This window comes from Scyliorhinus canicula, chromosome 2, assembly GCF_902713615.1.
Source record: "Scyliorhinus canicula chromosome 2, sScyCan1.1, whole genome shotgun sequence".
Classification (NCBI taxonomy): Eukaryota; Metazoa; Chordata; class Chondrichthyes; order Carcharhiniformes; family Scyliorhinidae; genus Scyliorhinus; species Scyliorhinus canicula.
Window position 1 is genome coordinate 87,619,752 of NC_052147.1, and position 10,480 is coordinate 87,630,231.

The following is a 10,480-nucleotide window of genomic DNA, read 5'->3' on the forward strand; positions in this document are numbered from 1 at the left end:
TTATTAGGAAATGTCCCTTTTTAATACTATATTTAATATTTTTCCCTTTTCCTTTTCTACATCCAGCTGACACTGTTTAACATTCCACTGATGTGCTACCTATGCTGGTGCCTACTCCTTCGCTGTCGTGGGGCCTGCTTTCGGTCGCACATCAAATACACCGGTTGGATCAGGACTGTCCCCATGCACATTTTCATAGTGGCACTTTTCCTGTGGCAAGTCTACAGTTGCTACTTTTTGCTGATAACCTACGGGACAGCTGCCTTCTTCCTGTCTCCAGTAAGGACATGGTCGGTGCCCTTGGCCCTGGTGCTTGTGTACAAGGCTTGGACTCTCAACAACTCCTCCATCAGAATGTTTAAAGCCGAAATGAAAAACTGCACCTACTCCTGATGGCCTGTTGAGTACAGCCCATGAGCTGAACACAGTGATCAAACATTTTGACTGCCAGTCTCGTATTGAAAATAAATCTTATCAAAATCACATAAGATGAAGATAAATGCCATCAAATAATTCGTACTCATCTCAAAATAAATTGCAGTCAGGGAAGCAAACTGAAAATCTACTTGAATGCAAATGGAGATGATACTCAAGAAGGGGCCTGGTAGAAGTGGCTCACATTTTACTTCACTGTCACACCAAGTATCTTTTACAATGCCTGCTGGTCGGAACCTGAGGGATACTCTGTGTGGGTGTGTGTGTGTGTGTGGGTGTGTGTGTATTGCCCTCTAGGAATGGAATATGCATTGCATCCTTTCCACAATATTCCTTCACTTCAGGACCTTGGAGTGGGTCGAATAAATCAACTGCTGCTGTTCCTGATCTCTGTATTGCTTTACCAGAACAATGTGCACTTTGAAGAGCGATGGATGTTGAACACACATGAAAAAACATTTGAAAGAATATTTTGTTACATATAATTCTGTAATTTTATTAATTTAATTCCAAAACAAATGCAAATTCATGAGACCAAAAGCAAAATGCTATGGTGCCGGGGGACTAGATGAAAAAGCAGAAAATGTTGAAAAACACCCGAGTTCCAGCCACATCTGTGCAAAATCTTCAGTCTAAAACATTGGCTGTTTCTTCGCCTATACCGATCAGAGATGCCGACCAGAGGTGCAATCTTTTGGATGCGATTTTAAACTGACTGCCCTATCATATTGGATGTAAAGATCAGGGGCGGGATTCTCCCCTAACCGGCAGTTGGGCGGTCCTGGCGTTGAGGAGTGGCGTGAACCACTCCGGCGTCGGGCCGCCCCATTCCTCACCTTCAGGGGCTAGGCCTGCCCCAGAGTGGCTTGCGCCCCAGCGGGGAAAAGGCTTGGCGCCACGCCAGCCGGTGACGAAGGGCCTCCGCCGGCCTGCGCAAGTTGGCGCATGCACGGGAGCGCCAACGTGTGCTGGCATCATCCCCGCGCATGCGCAGAGGGCTTCGTCTCCGTATCGGCCATGGCGGATGACCACGGCGGCCGATGCGGAGGAATATAGTGCACCCACGGCACAGCCCGCCCGCAGATCGATGGGCCCCAATCGCGGGCCAGGCCAGCGTGAGGGCACCTCCTGGGGCCAGATTCCCCCGCGTCCCCGTCCCCCCTAGAACCCCGGAGGCCGCCTGCGCTGCCAGGTCCCACCGGTAAGGACCTACTCTAATTTACGGCAAAAAACGGGCAATCACTCGGCCCATCGCGGGCCAGAGAATCGCTGGCGGGTCGGAGAGTCCTGCCCCAGGTCACTATTTCAAACAAAAGCAGGAGAATTTTCCTATTTCCTGCCAAATGCCTCAATCAAAAATAGAGATTTGTATTTATACAATGCCTTTCACAACTACCAGACCTCTGAAATATTCTTGAAGTAGAGTCACTATTGTAATGTGGGAAATACAGCAGCAAATTTGCACGCAGCAGTGAGACAGTGAACATCTAATCTGTTTTCGTGATTGGGTATAAATATTGACAAGGATGCAGGGAGAACTCCCCTGCTCTTATTCAAAATAGTACCATGGGATCTTATAGATCCATCTTAGCCCAGATGGGCTTCAGTCTAACATCTCAAACAAAAGACACAACCTCAAAGTGCCATACCACCTCAGTCCTGCACTGGAGTGTCAGCCTTGTTTTTTGTGCTCAAGTCCTGGAGTGGGGCTTAAACGCACAACCTTCTGACTCCATGGCTGTGCTACAGCTAGCATGAAAAATAACACCGCAAATCAGATATCTCAGGGTGGTGCAGTGGTTAGCACTGCTACCTCACGGCGCCGGGGACATGGGTTCGATACCGACCCCAGGTCACTGTCCGTATGGAGTTTGCACATTCTCCCCATGTCTGTGTGGGTCTCGCCCTCACAAGCCAAAGATGTGCAGATTAGGTGGATTGGCCACAATAAATTGCCCCTTAATTGGTATAAAAAATTGGGTAATCTAAATTTATTTTTTTTAAATCAGAGATCTCGACTTTATCATATTGCTGTTTGTAGGATGTTGCTGTGCATCAAAATTGACTGCTGTGTTTTCCTAGATCACTCCAGTGATTGTAAAGTACTTTGGGATATCCTGAGGCTGTAACAGGCGCCACAGAAATTAATGTTCCTGTTTTTTCTCCACAGTTGCTGAGCATTTCCAGCATTTTCTGTTTATTTTTAAATTTGGCGAGTTAATCTCATATGTTGTAATCTTACTGTAAAGAATTCTTTAAACAATTTACTAAAATGATTATCCAGTGAAGCACTGATTCAAAACTCTATACTTTGGAAACACTATTTCAGAGATCTTGTGCATTTTGAACACATAAGTTGAATCATCTGGGTCTTGCATAGAAGAATTCCTATTTCAATTTTAGTGTGAGAATATATTGCTTGTTGCCGAGGGAGACATTTTGAAAAAAAATAAATGTGAAAATGAATGATTTTAAAATGTTGTCAAATGTCGTATAAAACATGCCTGTTTATCCAATTCACTGCTGCGCATTCAATAACATTGTATTTGTATAGCACCTTTAATGTGATAAAACATCCTAAGGTGCTTCACAGAAACCTAAACAAACAAATCTTGAAACTGAAACACTGTGGGAGATATTAGGACAAATAACAAAAAGCTTCATCAAAGAAGTAGATGCCTTAAAGGACGCAGAGGTTTGGGGGATAGAATTCCAGCGCTTAGGGTATAGAAAGCTGACGGCACAGTCTAGCTATGGAGTGCTTAATATCAACGATGGCAAGAGGAATACAGATTTTTGAAACAAGTTACAGAACTGAACTAGATTTATGGGGTTAGGATACATGACGAAAAGGCTGGAGGGGCTGATTGGCTTCCTCCTGTTCCTATGAACCTTAATAACCTTTTATTGTCACAAGTATAAAGTTACTGTGAAAAGCCCCGAGTCGCCACATTCCAGCGCCTGTTCGGGTAAGCTGGTACGGGAATGGAACCCGCGCTGCTGGCCTTGTCCTGCATCACAAACCAGCTGTCTAGCTCACTGAGCTAAACCAGCCCCTCACTGACATATCGTAGACGAAAACGCTTACGGTTCTCACCATTGTAACACTTCTCCTTTAAAATCAAAAGGGAGAGGCTGTAAATTTCACCCTGGTCTATTGAAATCTTCAGCAATACCCACCTTCTTCTTTGAGCCAGGGTGATGCTATTTTCAAAAATTGAAGGGTAGTCAGTTATCCTTGTTTGCTCAAGTGCAGGATCCTGTAATCATTTAACCCACGAGAATAAGCCCATCTGAAGGACAAAGCAATAAAATGCTGCAGACGCTGGAAAACCAAGGTAAATTCAAGATGAGAGATCATTAACCTGAATCATTAACTCTATATATCTCTCTTACTCCACATGAATGTTTCCACCCTTACACAACAGAAAATGAAATCTAATAGCCTCCCCATGCTTGTCCTAACACACATTTGTCTCTCATGGAATGAGTCTGATAACTTTTTTTCCCCCCAATTAAGGGGCAATTTAGCATGGCCAATGCACCTATCCTGCACATCTTTGTGTTGTGGGGGTGAAACCCACGCAGACACGAGGAGAATGTGCAAACTCCACACGGACAGTGACCCGGAGCTGGGATCGAACCTTGGTCCTTGGAGCCGTGAGGCAGCAGTGCTAACCATGCTGCCCCTAATGAGTCTGATAATTAATTTGCTTGCAAGACATCAGGGTCAAACATCATTCAGTGCTCTGGCAGGTTGAAGAGGTAATGTATTGCCCAATATATGATTTTTGAAATCCAACTTTTGGGGGGGGGGGGGGAGAAATAAACCCACAATTTAAAAAGATGAGTGAGTCATATGAAAATGCAGCCTTTCAAAGGTTTGTTTTCAACTATACGTTCATGAGGTACTTTCCAAGAATGCACCAGATCATTTAATTTGGTGTAAGATGTTCATTCACACCCTGGCTATTGTATGGTCAATTCCAGTCCCACTTGACCCGGAGCCGCACCATAATTGAAATTACAATTCATTCATTAAAAATTCCTGAAGTCTCTGGTCTTCGGCTGCAGATTAACTACAGTCACCAGGTTTGTAAATTCAAACATAATTTTTATTTAATAATTATATTTAAATATGCACAAAATATAACTGGTTACCTATTATCTAATTCCAAGCCCCCCCCCCCCTCCCTTTAACTCCCCCCACTCTCGATATCTATGCACACACACAAGACAGACAACAGTGGAGAAAGAGGGGTGTAAAATAATGATGAAAGTAAAGGATAAGAGTCTTTGTTTCAAATGGACATTTTCGAGTACACCTTTCTACAATCTAGGCCTTCAGTTGGATGTTTTGGATTCAGTCTGCAATGATTTTCACTGTAGATTCATCCAGGTCTCAAAACGTCTCTGCAAGTTCAGAAAACAGCAGCTAGGCCGTATTGCTGGAGAGAGAGATAGACACTCGCAGCTCCTCCTCTCAGCTTTCAGCAGCCGACTGTCACTTCCTGCATCCTCTGAAAACCATCCCACTCTGATAGGACCCAATCACCATCTGTCGCCAGGCAGAATACGGCCTTTGGCCAATTTATTGGCCACCAGCCGACCAATTGAACTGAATCCCTCCAATCTCTTAGGTGCCAAAAAGTCTTGTGTTCCGCTGTTCAAAATCTATGGAAACAATTTAATGGGAAAGTGTGGTGGCAAGAGGGAACTGCCACGAGCTTCGCAATGTCCGGCCCGGTGAGGCCGTCACTTTGATAACACGTTAATTGGTCTGCTTAACGAGGCACCACACATTTCTCCCTGCAAATCATGGTCCTGCCAGCTGATTCGCCAGGACCATACTCGCCAACCTCCTAACAAGTGAGAGCAAGGGCGGCATGTGGTGCAGTGGTTAGCACTGGGACTGCGACGCAGCGGACCCAGGTTCCAATCCCGGCTCTGGGTCACTGTCCGCGTGGAGTTTGCACATTCTCCCCATGTCTGCGTGGGTTTCACCCCCACAACCCGAAGATGTGCAGGTTGGGTGGATTGGCCATGCTAAATTGCCCCTTAATTGGAATAAAATAATTGGGTACTTTAAATTTATTTAAAAAAACAACGGAGAGCAGCACTTAAACCAATCCTCCACAACCAACCCCACTCGGCTCTCAGCCATGTTGCCAAGACGACCAGCCCCACGATAGAACATAGACATAGAACAGTACAGCACAGAACAGGCCCTTCGGCCCTCAATGTTGTGCCGAGCCATGATCACCCTACTCAAACCCACGTATCCACCCTATACCCGTAACCCAACAACCCCCCCCCCCCCCCTTAACCTTACTTTTATTAGGACACTACGGGCAATTTAGCATGGCCAATCCACCTAACCCGCACATCTTTGGACTGTGGGAAGAAACCGGAGCACCCGGAGGAAACCCACGCACACAGGGGGAGGACGTGCAGACTCCACACAGACAGTGACCCAGCCGGGAATCGAACCTGGGACCCTGGAGCTGTGAAGCATTTATGCTAACCACCATGCTACCCTGCTGCCCCTTGCTACCCTGCTGCCCGATGCGGCGATGTCAACCTGGATGGACTACAGGAAGCAGAAGAGGCCACTGAGGTTCTTGGAGGGTCACCACAGGGCGGCCAGTGCTGCCTGGGAGGAAGTAGCAGTGACGGTCAGCTTAGGGAGCGTGACTAGGTGGATTGGCACCCAGTGCATTGGACCTCTGACCTCCCCATCCCAGTGCACTCCCTCCCACCCCGATGAACCAAGCGTGCGGCTAGCGATGACCCCTCTGTGTCCCTGCATGAGAGGGCCCTGAAAGGCCGTGGGGTGCCAGACATCAGAGTCCTCACCCCCTATGAGGAATGGACCCTGGAGGTCTCAGGTAGCCGAGGACAAAGAATCCTGCTGCCGGGCATCTTATTGGGCCTAGTCCATGTCAACTTTATATCGTTTTCTGCCTGGGCTAACAGGCCATCTGTAGCCTCACGGCTGCACTTGTGGGCTGTAGCTTGCGAGGTGCTGCACAAGTCCCCACTCGGGCCCAGGAATCATCCTGAGGCGGAGACATTCAAAGCCACCGGGAGCGCTTCTCCTCCTCCACTTGCTGCCAGGTCTGGAGACGCGGCACAGATGCCGCACTGTCCCCTTGTTATAATAATAATAGCTTATTGTCACAACTAGGCTTCAATTAAGTTACTGTGAAAAGCCCCTAGTTGCCACATTCTGGCACCTGTTCAGGGAGGCTGGTACAGGAATTGAACCCGCGCTGCTGGCATTGTTCTGCATTGCAAGCCAGCTATTTAGCCCACTGTGCTAAACTTGTTGAGGTGGAGCCTCCTGTGGCACATGCTGTATGTCATCTGTTTGAAAGGTCAGCCACTCCTGTACACCTTGAGCCGTCGTTGGCCTCCCCTCTGGGTCCCTCCCTGGCTGGGTCCTCGGGGTGTGGTCTGGGTCCCTGCACATGGGTCGCTGCCTCGAGCCTCTGTCGACACCGCTGCATCCTCCGGCTTCTAGCTGGCAGACCTGCCAGCAGCACCGTGAGGGCAGCTTCCACAGGGTCCAAGATATCGTCCCTCCCGTGCAATATCTGTAAGGAATTGGTGAGGGTGAGAGACTGACAAACAGCAATGTCTCCTACCTCGGGACCCTCCAGTCCCCCAATTGTTCCTCTTTCTCTCCCCCATCCAATACGCCCTGTCCATGCACCCCCAGCCGCTGCAGGAGGCCCTGCTCACCAGATCTCAGAACCTGTACCCCAGACAACCAGCATGCAACATTAGCTGGACTTGGCGCTGTTCTCCCCCCCCCCCCCCCCCCCCCCCGTGCACACACCCACCCATCGGTCGTCGATATATCCCCAGTGTGGGGCCCAACCCCTGGGCGTTTGGATGTTGCCTCCCACAGTGTTTGGGCATGGTGTCCAGGCCTCATGGTCTGAATGGGATGCTAGGCAATAACCCCCACATGCTACATGGCAGCCTACCTATGGGAATCCACTTGGTATGTGTGAAGTGCTCACTTCACTATGATTGCCAATTCCCAATTAGCGATGGCCTTCAGCCACGCAGCCAGAGATCTCCACGGTCAGTCGGAGTTATGGGTGATCGGTGGGACAGGTGGGCAGGGGCTGGGATTGCCCCCGGAACGGAACCACACGGTCCAAGGGTTGGCATGGTGGAACCGCGGGTGCTGAGACTGGGGCTGGCCCTCTGGTGGCTCCCCCACCCCCCTCCGAGCACGGGGCAGCAACCCCAGAGCCTCTGGGTTCATTGCCTGTTCTGTTTGATTAAATTATTTGATGAAGTAGCAGACAAATCAAGGTGGTGCAGTAGATGTATATATAAACTTTCAGTTTAACTTTTTAAATATTTTTTATTTATAAATTTAAAGCACCCAATTCTTTTTTTTCCAATTAAGGGCAATTTAGCGTGGCTGATTCACCTACTCTGCACATCTTTGGGTTGTGGGGGTGGGACCCATGCACCCATGGAGAATGTGCAAACTCCACACGGACAGTGCCCGGGGCCGGGGCGGAACCTGGGTCCTCAGTGTGATGAGGCAACAGTGCTAACCACTGTGCCACAGTGCCGCCCTCTCTGGGCCTTACTCTAAGTGAGGCTTAACCAAAGCCGTTAACAAGGATAATATGGTGCTTTATATATATATTATGTTGAATCTTCCTAGCAATGCAACCATTTACCTTGCATTTCACTACATGGCTGTGTGTGTAAATTGCTGAGAATGATGTACCCAACACCAAGATCTTTTTCTTTCTTTCAGTTCTTGACTCTGTGGGAACTTGCTGTTGATCCTATGCACATACACAACAGCAATTTATCCAAGTTAAATGATTGTGACCAAATGTGGGTCTATTCCCATCGCCTCAAGATCCAAAGTCTCAATATTGACACAAGTTTTAACAGGAATAGGCCGCTTGGCCCGAAGGGTTTGATCCACCATTCAATAAGATTGTGGCTGATCTGTAACTGAACTCCACTTTACCCAGAACCAGAATCTATCAATTGCATATTGAAAATTTGCAATTGACTGGTTGCTCACCACCACCTTCTCAAAGGCAATTAGGGATAGGTAACCATAGATTTCATAGAATTTACAGTGCAGAAGGAGGCCATTCGGCCCATCGAGTCTGCACCAGCTCTTGGAAAGAGCACCCTACCCAAGGTTAACACCTCCACCCTATCCCCAAAACCCCAGTAACCCCACCCAACACTAAGGGCAATTTTGGACACTAAGGGCAATTTATCATGGCCAATCCACCTAACCTGCACATCTTTTGACTGTGGGAGGAAACCGGAGCACCCGGAGGAAACCCACGCACACACGGGGAGGATGTGCAGACTCCGCACAGACAGTGACCCAAGCCGGAATCGAACCTGGGACCCTGGAGCTGTGAAGCAGTTGTGCTATCCACAATGCTACCGTGCTGCCCCAATGTTGGCTTATCCAGCAATGTCCATACCCCATGAAAAATATTTAAAAATTGATCTAGCTTCATTTGCCATTTGCAGAAGACATTTCCAAATTTTGCCTTTTGCATGTAGAAATATTTCCTAATTTCAGGCTCTAATTTTAAGACTATACTTCCTGGTCTAAGATTCCCCAACCAGAGAAACTTGTTCCTGACTGCTTACCTTATTAATTTCCCCTTAATATTATGGAAAGTTCAAACAAACCACCTTGTAATGTATTAAAACTCAAGGTGATATATCTGCAAACTTGCTGACCAACACCTAAATATAGGTCAGTAATGAAGATCAAGGACAACCTAATTTGTAACACTTCATTAAATCATAGATTCCTTTAGCTCCCTAAATCTCCCTCATCCCTTTGAGACACCTCTGATCACAGTTGGTCCACTGTTCAAATAGGTCATAAGTTATTATCGTGGAGCACCTAACACCTCGGTAGCACGGTGGTTAGCACTGTTGCTTCACAGCTCCAGGGTCCCAGGTTTGATTCCCGTCTTGGGTCACTGACTGTGGAGTCTTCACATTCTCCCTGTGTCTGTGTGGGTTTCCTCCGGGTGCTCCGGTTTCCTCCCACAAGTTTCAAAAGACGTGCTGTTAGGTGAATTGGACATTCTGAATTCTCCCTCTGTGTACCCGAACAGGCGCCGGAATGTGGCGACTTAGGGGCTTTTCACAGTAACTTCATTGCAATGTTTATGGAAGCCTTCTTGTGACAATAAAATTTTATTATTATTATTTAACTATTTAATGTAAGGGTCTTTAAAACATTGTTGAAACCACTGTCATAAACACAAATGTATTACTTCGATAGGCATACACCAACAAAGCATTTCAAATATTGTTCAATATCTATGAAAAAACACATTTAGAGGATGATAATGTCACTGAATAGTAAGCCAGAGATCCAGGTTAAAAGGTTCAAATCCCACCATGGTAGCTGGTGGATGTAAAATTCCATTCATAAACATGGAATAAAAAGCTAGTGAATATGAAACCATCATTAATTGTCATTTAAAAAAAACATCTAGTTCACTGATGTCCTTTAGGGAAGGAAATCAGTTGGCCTTGCCCAGTCTGGCCTATATGTTATTCCAGATCCACGGCAATGTGGTTGTCCTCTGAAATGGCCAAGCAAACATCTGCGGAGAGACAAACAGAGTACGTGTCTCAGGTCATGAAAACGTTAATGTTAAAACGTTTGTAATGTTTATCGAAGCATTCTGGTGAAAAGTCACAACCTGAAATGTAACTTTCTCTCCCCTGTGATGCTGCCAGACCTAGAACATAGAACATAGAACAGTACAGCACAGAACAGGCCCTTCGGCCCTCGATGTTGTGCCGAACAATGATCACCCCACTTAAACCCACGTAACCCGTAACCCAACAGTCCCCCCATTAACCTTACACTACGGGCAATTTAGCATGGCCAATCCACCTAACCCGCACATCTTTGGACTGTGGGAGGAAACCGGAGCACCCGGAGGAAACCCACGCGCACACGGGGAGGACGTGCAGACTCCACACAGACAGTGACCCAGCCGGGAAT

General features: G+C 47.3%; 1 protein-coding gene across 2 annotated transcripts in view; it reads left to right on the forward strand.

Annotated features, from left to right (window-relative positions):
* The window catches only part of tmem62 (transmembrane protein 62), a 100,523-nt gene extending 97,611 nt beyond the window's left edge, over positions 1-2,912 (forward strand). For both annotated transcript variants that reach the window (XM_038782100.1, XM_038782107.1), the window contains one exon: positions 67-2,912. In XM_038782100.1, the coding sequence (XP_038638028.1) occupies positions 67-393 (327 nt within the window). In that variant the 3' untranslated portion in view covers positions 394-2,912. The remainder of the gene's footprint in view (positions 1-66) is intronic.
* Positions 2,913-10,480: the final 7,568 nt, after the last annotated feature.